General features: G+C 40.7%; 1 protein-coding gene across 11 annotated transcripts in view; it reads right to left on the bottom strand.

Moving 5' to 3' along the window:
• chl1b (cell adhesion molecule L1-like b) overlaps positions 1–14,049 on the bottom strand; it is a 712,521-nt gene that overhangs the window by 445,518 nt on the left and 252,954 nt on the right. For all 11 annotated transcript variants that reach the window (XM_043708376.1, XM_043708384.1, XM_043708378.1 and 8 more), the window contains 2 exons: positions 12,650–12,761; positions 12,241–12,407 (listed from right to left, as the gene is read on the bottom strand). In XM_043708376.1, coding sequence (XP_043564311.1) covers positions 12,241–12,407; positions 12,650–12,761 — 279 coding nt within the window. The remainder of the gene's footprint in view (positions 1–12,240; positions 12,408–12,649; positions 12,762–14,049) is intronic.

Here is a 14,049-nt window from a genome sequence, read left to right on the forward strand (position 1 = left end):
GTACAGTGGCTCAGTCGTTAGCATTGCTGCCTCACAGCACCAGGGACCCAAGTTTGACTCCAGCCTCAGGTGACTGTCTGTGTGGAATTTGCACATTTTCCCAGTGTCTGCGTAGGTTTCCTCCAGGTGCATTGGTTTCCTCCCACAGTCCAAAGATGTGCAGGTTAGGTGAATTAGCCAAGCTAAATTGCCCATAGTCTTCAGGGATGTGTAGGTTAGGTGCATTAGTCAGGGGTAGATGTAGAGTAGTACAGCATGGAAATGGGTCTGGGTGGATTATACTTCAGATGGTCAGTGTGAACTTGTTGGGCCGAATGGCCTGTTTCCACACGATAGGGATTCGTTAAAAAGAAGCAACGCTTAGAACAGACATCCCTTCCTACCATCCAACCCAAACTCTGGATCCGGTATATAGATAACACCATTGTCATCATTAAATGCACACAACTGGAAGAAACCCAAGACCATATCAATAACATATTCACTGTAGTAAAGTTCATTAAATAAGAGGAAAACAACAGCAGACTCCCCTTCCTGGATGTTTTAGTGTTACGCACACCTACCGGTGGAACTCCAGACCAGTATGCACAGGAAAAACACCCACACCAACCAGGTACTGAATTATAATAGCAACCACTCCAGCACACACAAATGGAGCTGCATTAGGACATAATTTAAATGGGCAAGGACACACTGCAGAAATCCAGAACTCCAGAAGGCAGAACATGAACATCTATTCAAAGGATTTAAGTGAAACAGGTTACCACAAAAGCACTATCCTCCGGTACTTACGGGACAAATCCAAAAGCAGAAAACACAACACAATCAGACAATAGCGACCATAACAGACATCAACGACATATCAGAGATAACCACCCAACTACTCAGACCCCTGAGAATCTTGGTGGCCATCAAACCCTTCCACCAACTCATCACAAAGATTAAAGATCTGATATTCACATCCAAGAGGATGAATGTTAGTTGCAAGATACCCTGCAAAGACACTAATGAAACGCACTACATAGGACCAACAAGAAGAAAACTGATCATACGAGATCACGCACATCAGCTCACCACTGCCAGACATGACGAGCACACTCTCATTTCCAATTACACAGACAACAAAGGATACAAATTCAACTGGGACGATGTAACCATTCTAGCACAGGTGAAACAGAGACACGCCAGAGAATTCCTTGAATCCTGGAACTCTATCAACAGACACATTGAACTGGACCCCATATACAAACCATCAGATACAGAACCAGAAATATCAATAAACAGAGACAAATAAATACCAGACGGGATAGAGCACCAATACCTTATCAAACTCGCACTGATGTTACTCAACAAGGCAATGAAATGTTTGCAAGAAGCAAAACACACCAGCTGGGCAAACGAATCCACAACTTCATATTACTCACTGTTCCACTGCCATCCAGCTGGGGTCCAGCCTGCTTCAATGAAGAGTCTGTCTGTGCGGAGTTTGCATATTCTCTCCAAGTCTGCATGGGTTTCCTCCAGGTGCTCCGGTTTCCTCCCACAGTCTAAATATGTGCAGGTTAGATGGATTGACCGTGCTAAAGTGCCCATAGTTTCCAGAAATTTGCAGGCGAGGTGGATTAGCCACAGGAAATGCAGAGTTACGGGGATAGGGTCAGGCGTGGGTTTGGGTGGGATGCTCTTCAGAGGGTTAGCAAGGTATTGATGGATTGAACTGCCTGTTTTCACACTGTAGGAATTCTATGATTCCATGAAAACATGCCAGGAGCAGTATCAGGCCGAAATACAGATAAGGTACAAAACTGATGAAGCTACAACATGCATGCCAAACAATGGAAGTAGCGAATACACCTTTTGAGAGCTACCCCTTACCCTGGCTTCCAAACCCCTCTGCTCATAACCCCAGGTACTGCCCCCCAGCCCCCAACACCCTAATGTTGTGTGTGTCCGAGGTCCTCTATGATTTTGGGGGTCTGGGGAAGGGAGGGCATGGGCAACACTGGCCTCCTCACATGTTGCCTAGAACATAAGATACCAGCCTCTGATGAGTTAGCACATCTCACTATGTGGGACTTCTCTCCCATTGTAGAGATTCCAGGATAAGGCCCTTCCCCTGGCCTCCCCTCTGCCTGTCTGACTTGATGCTAAGCAAACCTTCCCAACACAAGGCACCATGGGTTTCTCATTGGGTTTCCCGCCAGCTAGCAAGAACCCAGGTGTCGGAATGGGATTCCTCCAAGGTTTTTATTTTAGTACCAAATACCTTGAGAAATCTGGCAGTTAAGGAAAACTGGTTAGCAAGTTTTGACAAGATTTGTAGCTCAGGTTGGGGTTCAGGATGCAGGTTTGCTCACTGAGCTGGAAGGTCCATTTTCATGAAATCGAACCTTTCAGCTCAGCGAGCAAACCTACATCCAGAGGAAAATGGGTCAAATTAATGGGGCCAATGCCATGACTACGTTTGGACCAGGAAGAGGGTTCCTCCAGTTTTAAACAAACAAACTTTGTATATTCCCCCCAAATCCATGATCTTCTGTGACTGAACCATTTGCTCTTTCCAAGCGAGAAGATCACTAACCGTCCATCATAAATTCTCCAACCAAACCACACCATTGTGATCTCTGCCCATCCTCACTCTCACCAAACCCCTATCTGCTCCTTAGATGTGGAATTGTGCAGTCGACTGCCCCATCCAACAGGCAGCTGAGCATGTCAGTTCATCTGACTGTCAAGGCGACAAAGCTGAGGATATTAAGTCAAACACAGCTTGGAGTTAAAAACCAAGTTTCCAGCTTTCCTGACAATAACCCCTGCACTATCCACCCCACCCAAAATTCACGACAGCATTAACGCCTCTGTTGGTAAAGCTCAAGATACTATGCGCAATTCCAACAGATACCTCAACTCATTCTGCCACCTTCGGAGATTTGAAAACATACTGTAAGAGTAGGGCTTTTCTGTTTTGAAAAGTCAATAACTTTGAAATGATGGGTTGCCTGCAGACAGCGAACAAATACAATTGTCAAATCAGAGACAGTGCCAATGCCTTGGGGAGGAGAAGCTAAAAATATGGCCTTCCAGATTATGAGGAATCAATCAATGCAAGATGTCAGCTGACTGTATGCATTACTTTAAAACTTCCATTCTCAAGAAACACAAAGCTTGGACTTTGTGAGTAAAGCGAGGAAAAGAACACATGCTGTCTCCAATCTTATTTCTCATCTGCTTATGACTGGGAATGTCTGAACTCTTAAAAGCAGTTGAAGAGTAAATCATGAAGTTCCTTTGTTAATTCTCAGCTTACACTGATGCCTTTCAGAGAAGGAAATCTGCCATCCTCACCTGGTCTGGCCAACATGTGACTCCAAAGTTACAGCAATATGGTTGACTTATAACTGGTCTCTGAAATGGTCTGGTAAACTACTCAAAGTTATCAATTGTTATGAAATCTCAAAGAAAAAAATTAAACCAGACAGACCACCTGACATCAACCTCAGTAAGGTTGAAGAAGGGCTTATGCCCGAAACGTCGATTCTCCTGTTCCCTGGATGCTGCCTGACCTGCTGCGCTATTCCAGCAACACATTTCAGCATCAACCTCAGTAATAAAAACTACAACAGTAAAGATAGCCCTATCAACCCTGCAAAGTCCTCCTTATTAATATCTGGGGACTTTTTAAATTTATTTATTCATTCATGGGATGTGGGCAATACTGGCTAGGCCAGCATTGTGACTGTCACAAAACAGAAACAGAAAACCAAACAAAATCAGCCTCCCTGCCTCTGTACTTGCAACACATTAAAATTAAAACCTTCAAAGACCCTCAAAATTGACCCCAATGGTTCCTAACCAGATATTTTAATAACCAACCCTAGACTTTACAAGTAATCAATTCCAGACACCAGTTTGTATCTTAAATAAACGACTTTGCAATTTATTAACACAATAATTTGCCTGGTGCAAAATATAGCAATGTAATCAAATTGGTCTTTGCTATAAACCTAAAACCTTTGTTTCCTCATTCACACACAAGGCAAACAGAGAAACAAACACAGTTAATGGATAAATAGAAGAAAATAACAACTGGCCAGATAACTTCAGTGGTTTTCAAATTGTTCCATAGGCATAGTTGATGATTTCTTAGTTGATTTTCTAAGATGTCTATCAGGGTAACCTTTACACTTCACTCAGGTAAAAGCAGTAATACTTATAAATAAGTTTTCTATTCTCTGAGCTTTTGTGAGTTGCAAACGGGGAGTTAGGATTGGAGTTTCCAAATCTTCTTGTCATACCACCAACAGCCAGATTCCCTTTTCTGAAAGCACAGTCCAAAACCCAAATCAAACTTTGACCACTCCATGACAAATTGCCTATCTCTTCCACAAGGTCCAATTACCATTCAACATCTTCCATCTGCTTGAACAGAAGATCTTTCCCAGACTTGTCTGAACCATTAATAGCCTCATGAATAGCCAATATCTATTGTTTAAATAGAATACCAGGGACCTGGGATCAATTTTACCCTTTGGTAACTGTCTTTGTGGACTTTGTACATTCTCCCAATGTTGGCATGGATTTCCTCTGACTGTTCCAGTTTCCTCCCACAGTCCAAAGATGTGCAGCTTAGGTGGACTGGCCATCATGTCGAGGGATATGTAGGTTAGATGGATTATCCATGCAAGGTTTCAGGGAGAGGGTAAGGATGGTTCTGGGAGAGGGGGTGATGCTCTTTGGAGGGTCAGTGTGGACTCAATGGGCCGCTTCCATATTGTAGGGATGCTATAATTCTGAAGAAAGAACATCTAAAGAACCTTTCAATCAACATCCAACCAAATAACTTCCAAGCCTGGCCTCACAACTGAACAAAATCTTGTTTGGTCTTGTTTTCCTTTTAAACGAAGTTGTTACACTGTCCAAAAGCTCACATCTTTAGCTCACAGTTCCCAGTTTACAGCTCCTGACCAAGATTGATAAAAGGATAAAGGTTAAAATGAAAAATCAGCACAGGTTCTAACAGCAACTCTATCCAAAGCTAATGGAACGCATTTGTTCAAGAAGGCAGCTCATCCCCACTTTCTCAAGGACAACTTGGGATGAGCAATAAACCCTGGCCCAGCCAGCAGCATCTATATCTCATTACTGAATTAAAAAAAACATTCAACTTTGTCACACTGAAGCTTAACATTATGACTACCAGAAAGCATTCCGAATGTGGAAAAATATGAGGTTATCCACTTTTGAAGAGTATTTCTTAAATGGTAACATATTGCGAAGTGTAGATCCGCAAAAGGACCTCAGTGCTCTTGTCAATATGTCACTGAAGGCTAAAGTCAAGGAACAGCAAGCTTTTCAGATAGCTCATTGAATTTATTGCAAGAGGATTTGAACACAGAAGTCATGACATTTTGCTTCAGTTGTATAGGGGCTTAATTAGACCAGACCTGAAGCTTTGTACAGAGTTTTAACATTATCTCAGGGAAAATATTATTGTCATAGAGAGATTATGGTAAGGGGTAGCAGACATGTTCCTGGGATGGCAGGACCATCCCATGAGGTGGGACTATTCTTTGTGTTTCAATAAGATTTATTTCATCATAATTGTCCTCTGTTAAAATTCAGAAATGATCAATTGGGTGAAGAGGCTGAGCAGTGGCAAATGGAGTTTAATTTGGATATATGCAAGGAATTGCATTTTGGTAAAACAAATAAAGGTAGGATTCATGGTCGGGCTTTGGGTAGTCAGAGTCATAGAATCATAGCACATAGAACTGACCCTTCATTCCAACCAGTCCATGCTGAACATAATACCAAACCAAACCAGTCCCACCTGCTTGATCCTGGCCCAAATCTCTCCAACCTTGCCTATTCACATATCTGTTAAAATGTCTTTTAAACATTGTAATTGTACTAACATTCACCACTTCCTTAGGAAGCTTATTCCACATGCAGAATACCCTGTGTAAAAAAATTGTCCCTCTTGTCTTTTTTAAATACTCTCTCTTCTCACCTTAAAAAGTGTGGTCACTAGTCTTGAAATCCCCTATCCGAGGGAAAGATAGCTACCATTAACTCTGTCTATATCTCTCATTATTTTATAAACTTCTATCACATCGCCTCTTAACCTCCTATGCTCCAGTGAAAATCATTCCAACCCATCCAGCCTTTATCTCAAACCTTCCATACTTGGCAGCATTGTGGTAAATCTCTTCTGAACCCTCTCTAGCTCGATAATATCCTTCCTAAAACTGGGCGACCAGCATTGGACAGAGTATTCCAGAAGAGGCCTCACCAATGTCCTGTACAACCTCAACATAACTTCCTAACTCCTATACTCAAAGGATTGAGCAATGAAGGCAAGCATACCAAATGCTTTTTTAACCACCCTGTCTTTATGCGATGCAAAGTTCAAACAAATATATACCTGTATCCCCAGGCTCCTCTGTTCTGCAACACTACCCAAGGCGCTACCATTAATTGGATAAGCCCTACCCTTGTTTGTTGTACCAAAATCAATACCTCACATTTATCCAGATTGCACTCCACCAGCCATTTTTCAGCTCATTGACCTATTTGATCAAGATCCCTTTGTAATCTTAGAAAACCTTCTTCTCTGTCTACTATCCATCAATTTTAGTATCATCCACAAACTTACTCACCATGCCTTCTACATTCTCATCGAAATCCTTTACATAAATGACAAACAAAAGAGGACCCTGAACCAAACCCTGTGGAACAACATTGGTAACAGGCCTCCAATCTCAATAGCAACCCTCCAGCATTATTTTTTTTATATTCTGCTATTAAGCCAATTCTGTATCCAATTGGGAAGCTCACCCTGAATCCCATGTGATCTATCTTTACTCATTAGTCTACCATGTAGAAACTTGTCAAAGGTTTTATTTAAGTCCAAATAAACAGCATCTACTGCTCTGCCACCATCAACCTTTTTGGTAACTTCCTCAAAAGCTTAATCAATTTTGAGAGATACGATTTTCTTCACACAAAACCATGCTGACTACCCCTAATCAATTTTTGCCTCCCTCAATGTGCATAAATCCTATCTTTTATAATCACCTCAAACCATTTACCCACAGCTAAAGTCAGACTCACAGCTCTATTGCTGTTTGGTTTCTCCTTACAACCTTTCTTAAACAAAGGTACATTAGCCACCTTCCAGTCATCAGTCACCTCACCCGTGGTTATAGATGATACAAAGTGTTGAACAGAGACCTGGGGGTTCAGGGACATAATTCTTTGAAGTTTTGCATCATATGCAAATAGGGTGGTTTAAAAAAGCATTTAGCATGCTTGGCCTCATTGCTCAGACCTTTGAGTCTTGGAATTGAGATGTCATGTTGAGGTTATACTGGATATTGGTGAGGAATCTTCTGGAGTACTGTGTACAGTTCTGGTCACCCTGTTATAGGAAGGAAATTATTAAACGGGTTCAAAAAAGATTTACCAGGATGTTGCCGGGAATGGTAGGTTTGAATTATAAAATATAGGCTGGGTAGGGTGGGGCTTGTTTCACTGGAGCACAGTAGATTGAGGATTAACCTTATAAAGGTTGATAAAATCATGAGGGGCATAGATCGAGTGATCAGTAAAGTTAGTTTCCCTAAGGTGCGTGAGTTCAAAACTAGGGGGCATATTTTTCAGGTGAGAGGTGAAAGATTTAAAAAGGGCATGAGGGGCAGCTTTTTTTACACTGAGAATGATTCATGTGTGGAAATGAACTGCCAGAGGAAGTGGTAGATGCAGGTACAGTTACATCAGTTCAAAGACATTTCAATTAATATGAATTGTAAAGATTTGGAGGGACAAGGCCAAACACAGGCAGGTGGGACTAGTTTAGTTTGAGAACACGGTTGTCGTGGACTGATTGAACCGAAGGGTCTGCTTTCATCTTTATGACTCTACGTTAAAAAAATAGATTTCAGTGTTCTCCATTTCAAAATCATTTTGTTTCGAGTCAATTATGATTCTACCTTGGAATGAAAAGTATGCCAGAAAACAGTGGTTCTCGCCCTATTGGAGTGGGAGGGTGTGGCCGTCAGAGGAGGAGAAGATGAGAAAATGAGACAGATTGAGAGGGGACCCACAGAAAAAGACAAAGACAGTGATAACAGTGGTGAAGAAGTGATAGGTAAGTAGAATTGGTGTAAATATTTGCTGTGAAAAGGAGAAAAATGGATCTGCTCTGCTGAGAGAACCGCCAACAAAAGTCAAACAAGAGACAGTCAGGGAGAATTGGGATGCAAGCAAAATGGAATAGAGGTCAAAATCTGAAGTTATGGAAATCAATATTGTATTCCGCAGGTTATGAAGTGTCTAACTGAAAAATGAGGTGTTGTTCCTCCAGCTTGTGTTGAACTTTATTAGAATACTGTAGCAGGCCAAGAATGGAAATATTAGTGAAAGAGCAAGGTGATTTATTGCAATGGCAAGCAACTGGAAGGTCAGGGCCATTTTTAAGGAGAGAGTGAAAGTGTTCCTCGAAGTGATCTCCCAGTGTGCAATTGGTCTCGCCGATGTCAACCGCATTGAGACTGAGTGTGAGCATTGGGTATGAGAAGGCATTGTGAGCAATGAGTACAGTGGGCCAGTTTGAAAGTAGTACAAGTAAACTGCAGCTTCACCTGGAAGTGATATCTAGAGCCTTGGTCAGCAAGGAGGGAAGGATGAATTGGCAGGTATTACACCTTCCAAAATTAAATGGGAAGATGGCCCAAGTAAATAAAGAAGTATTAGGAGTGATTGAAGAGCAGACTACAATGTCACGGAGGGAAGAGTCTCTCTGAACTGCTGGCAGTGGGGGGGGGAAGATGATGTATCCTGCAGCAGTATACGATGGCTAGATTTCTGCACAGTTCTAATTTCTGGACATAATCTCAATAGTTTGAGTCATTTTAATCCTGGAAGGGCCAGGAAGTGTTCAAGACATGTATAGATTTGTGCCTGTGTGTTGAAAGAACCAAACAGAAGCAGCACCAAGTACCTAAAGGACACTGAGGTGAATGCAATTCCTAATTTCTCTCTGTAAATTGCAGCTTAACTATTACAAGGTCTCCTTTATGCTGAAATAAAAGTCAAAGTCACTTTGATGGAAGGTGGAGGAGATAGTCAGCCCACATGCCTTTGGGTAATGGGCACTTCAGGAGCTGATTCCACCTCCACCAGCATTTTACCTGTGGTACAAGCATCTCCATTCAGTGGATAGCCCAACAGCTTCTACAGCACACACTGGTGTCACGCAATGGGGCATGCTGAGGATCTACTCTAAAGTTCCCCTGTGTCCATTGGATCTATCTCCCCTCAAACCCCAGGTCACAACCCCCTTTTTGATCTTCTGAGACCTTCAAAACTGGCCAAGCACTCCTTCAGTCCCAACATTAGGTTCTGCCAGCCAGGGGCACTGCCAATACCCTGGCCTTCCCTTTCAGTCCAGCTTTGCAACTGCCTGTCGATCGGGGGCTGTCTCTATTCCCAGCCACTGCTCCAATCTGGCACTGCTAGGACTACTGGGCTGTCAGTTAGCCATTCAGACTGTGGCTGGGGACAAGCCTTTGGCGTTTAAGGGGAGTCAGTGAGGGGAGAGGAATAAACTCCCTGTGGCATCCAGCCTGGAAAGCTGAGACTCCATTGACTTCATTGGAGAAACAGAAAAACAAATGGTCTCAATCATAGTGATAAGAATCAAAACTCTTTATATCACATGAGTGATAATCATTGAATTATCAATCTCTCAACTCTGTAGCTTAATATATTTAAAACAGTGAAACCTATTTGATGTTATCCAGTGGATATTGCGGCAAATATAGCAGGAGAAGACCATTTGGTCCTTCAAGATTGATCCATCCTTCAATATGATGCTGATGATCATCCACCTTAGCATCCAGTCCCCACTTTCTCCCCATACTCATTGGCCCTTTTCATCCTAAGAATGACAACTACATTTTTCTTGAAAGACTTCAAAGTTTCGGCCTCTCAGTTTTCTTCAGAAACTGGCCCACAGCAGACTACCTAGCAGTCAGTCACAGTATTGAATACACTCAGTACATGAATCTTAAAAGGGAGCTTCCTTAAAGGCAAAGTGCATGTACAACATGCTACTTCTTCCAAAAGAAAGGAAGTAATAAATGAGCCAATGATTTTCCATAAGGTACAAATAATCTGTTGATGCGTCTGGAACTTGTCATCGTACGCTCATTAGGAGGAGTCATCAAGATTTTCCTTCACGTGCTGTAGTTGATCTTCCAGAATTTGCTTATACTGATGCACTACAGTCACACATTGTTCCAGATTATCCACTGACTGATCTCATTCCTCAAGCTGTTTTGAGTGATTGCAATCTTCTCAGCATTAAACTATTTCATTCCTCTTGAAGTTTACTTAGAAACTTCTGGATTCTTTTAATTTAATGCACATTTTAATATTTTTTGGTCCAGTATATTTTCTTCTTCCTAACCTGCACTAATAATTTTCCAGCCTCAAGATTTATTTCTGAAGGGATTGTCTCATTTTATAGTTCCTTGCCATGGGGGCATCTCAAACTGGTTTTCCTACTGTCACTTCCTCCAGTATTACTTTGATTCAAGTCTGTGTTTCTGCAACCCATTCCCCCCTCCTCCCTGGTCCTCAACTTCCACTCCACCAACCTCCATATATATCGCAGTATCCGCTACCATTTCACTACAGCTTTGTTGTAGTGCACAGCCTCTATCTTTTCTGCCACATACCTTGCAAAATTGATTGATAAGTGCATATTTCCCTGGCGCATGCTGAAGGCAAAACTTTCCACAGCCTGTTATTGTTAGATGTTCTAGTGACTGTGTCAACCATCGAGCTTACACTTAGGATCTGCAAGCTTCATCAACTGCGATGATTACTTCATACTCACATACCCCACTGTTCACCATAACATCATAATGATTAAGATCTAATAGTCCTTTATTCATTTAGAATCGATTAACTTTGTGCATCAGTTCATTCAAAACAGTGCAAGCTATGAAGCAGACATTATAACAAACTAACTGATATATCAGTATGCATCTTGCAAATATAAAGCAGACTAACTGGCAGATAGAGTTGTAACATTATATACATACATCACACGGAGTACTTAAAGGTGAATTCTCTTCGAGGTTGGGCAGGCGTATAATTCTTCACACTTGTTTTCGAATGTAAGTGTAGACATGAAAGAGCAGAGTGGCTTAAGGCAAGGGTTGATAGAGAATGTGTGTTATGTTTGCTCTCAGTTGATCCTGAAGTAATGTGTGATTTTAGTAGAGAAGAGAAAGGTGTTCTGAATCATGCTGCAGCACAGTCCCAAATTGCATTTATGCGCTGTGTACTTAAATGAACCAAGGCTGTAGTGAGAGCCAGGGAGATTAATCAAACATGAAGATTGAAGGTTTTGTTGGAGACAGTGTGATCATAAGACATAGGAGCAGAAATTAGGCTATTTGACCCATTGAGCCTGCTCTGCCATGGTTGATAGATTTTTCAACCCCATTTTCCTGCTTTCTGCAACCTTTGAATCCCCTTGGCAAACAAGAACCTATCTATCTCCGTTTTAAATATACTCAATAAAGTGTAAGTGTAAGGATGAAGATGAAAGAGTATTTTGTGTAAATGCTTTCATATTGATTAGAGGACTAAGTTTGGAGCTTGAAAGCATAATCGTAAACCATGGCAGCAGAGTTGTAACTGTCCTTCGTGCAGTGAAGTGAGGTTGGAACAGGGTGGAGAGTGGAGACAAATGATATAAGAAGGTGTTACAAGATAGCTTTATCAGTGGCATACACTGGAATGGAACGGATATGTGAAAGTTCAAAGAGATGGCAACAGCTTTTGCAAAGGGTAAAGTTTATGGAGAACAGGAAGGGAATTAACTTGTTTAAAGCAGGGAATCATGTCATATGCACAACAGTATATTAAAAACTTGCTGCAGTATTTTTCAGTCTCACATACGCTGTCAATGCTTATTATCCAGGATAATTCTGTGCCCATTTTAATTAAAACATCATGTAAGTAATTTAAAATTTCCACTGAAACTGAAATAGCTTCATGAGCAAAATCTTAAAGACAGTTGTATTGTTTAATATCCTTGAAATGATGATCAATTAAAATAAATCGATGACTGTTTAAAATAGCTCTAAAATAATTGTCAGGAATGAATTCACTAACATTATAGGAAAAAAATAAATCACAGCTAAACAGACAATATTGACTTACCCCTGACTTCTAACATACAGGTCGTGGTGTCGTTGCCTAATACATTAGTTGCCCAACAAGTATAAAATCCTCCGTCTTCATTTTGGACATCTTTTATTTCCAAAGTACCATTTTCATGCAGAAAATAATTCTCACCCTCAAGTGCAGTTTCCATGTCTTCCTTTAGCCTAAAGAAAAACAAAATTGGAAATGCCCACATTAAGTTTCAATATATAAGTACAATGAAACTAAACAAGTCTTTTTTTTTCTTTTATAACTGTACATGGCTATTGTGTGCTACTGGCTCAACTAGAATTTATTGTCCATCCTTAACTGCCCTTGAGTTAAAACCTACAAATGATTTTCAAGCAGCATTGACAGTGGATCAGCGCAATGTGCATTTTTCTTTTAAGATTAAACAAATCCTTACCAAAACACTGTGGGTGAAGGAGATCCGAATACTTTACAGTGTAGCTGAGTGGATTTTCCTTCAACTGCAATATATTTCTGATCATCAGGGGTCAGCATCATCGGTGCAAGATCTGTTGATGATTGTAAGTGAACATTAAAAATAAAACACTCGTTAAAAGTCTGTTTATTCAGTGGAAGTCAGCAACTTCTTCAAGTTCTTCATGTTACATGAATACCATTTTATCTATTGACCATTTCCATGCCACCAGTACTTGAACTCTGACAAGCCAACTGGCATGGTCATCAATGCTGCTGCTCACAAATTAAACTTTACATTAGAAAAAAAGATTGTAGTCCTAACCAACAACTCATTTGGGGCCCTATCCAATTGACTGTATTAGACTTTGATTAGACCACATTTGTAAGCTACTTTGGACCCCATATCTAAGGAAGGGTATGCCGACCTTGGAGGAGGTGCAGACAAGGTTTACAAGAATTATCACAGAGATGAAGGGTTTGTCATATGAGGAGTGATTGACGATTCTGGTTTGTACTCAATAGAGTTGAGAAGGATAAGGGGAATCTGATTGAAACTTACAGAATACTGAAAAGCCTAGGTACAGTGACAGTAGAGAAGATGTTTCCACTAGTAGGAGAGACTTGGACCAGAGGGCACAACCTCAGAGTGAAGGGATGAGCCTTTAGAATGGAGATTATGAAGAATATCTTCAGCCACAGGATGGTTGATCTGCGGAACTCACTGCTGTATAGGGCTGTGGAGGCCAAGTCATTGAGTATATTTAAGACAGAGATAGATAGGTTCTTGATTGATAGGGAGATCAAGGGAAATGGAGAGAAGGCTATAGGAATGTGGTTGAGAAAGATACCAGCCATGATCAAATGATGGAATAGATTTGACAGAATAAATGGCTTAATTCTGTTCTTGTATCTTATTGCCTTATGTATTCATGCAAATAACCTTTCAGGGTAATTAGGTGTACTTAATTAACAAAATCTTAATGTATTTCTAACTATTCAGTAAAACAAGATGTGTTATTCAATCAAATGTTAAATTTTATGCCAATTGTATACAACATATTTCTAACTATACAAATTTTGACCACTGCTGAAACTAGAGGTAGAAAGATTTCATAGGCATCCCAACAGATATTGTCATTTACATCACAGATAAAACAAATTCCATCAGTTTCTATGTCTCTCCTGCTGTTTGTTTTTTTCTTATCAAGTCACACAAGATCAAGCATGTGATTTTGCATACATATTCAAGGTACAAAAAGAAATTAAATAAAGGAAACAGTCTCTGAAAAGGAGATTCAGCAGAATTCAAAACTTTTTTTTCCAGAAGAAAGTGAGATTGATATGTTCAGAGCATGAGAAACTTCAAAGTTTCACATGTTG

The sequence above is a fragment of the Chiloscyllium plagiosum genome, chromosome 18, assembly GCF_004010195.1.
Source record: "Chiloscyllium plagiosum isolate BGI_BamShark_2017 chromosome 18, ASM401019v2, whole genome shotgun sequence".
Taxonomy (NCBI): Eukaryota; Metazoa; Chordata; class Chondrichthyes; order Orectolobiformes; family Hemiscylliidae; genus Chiloscyllium; species Chiloscyllium plagiosum.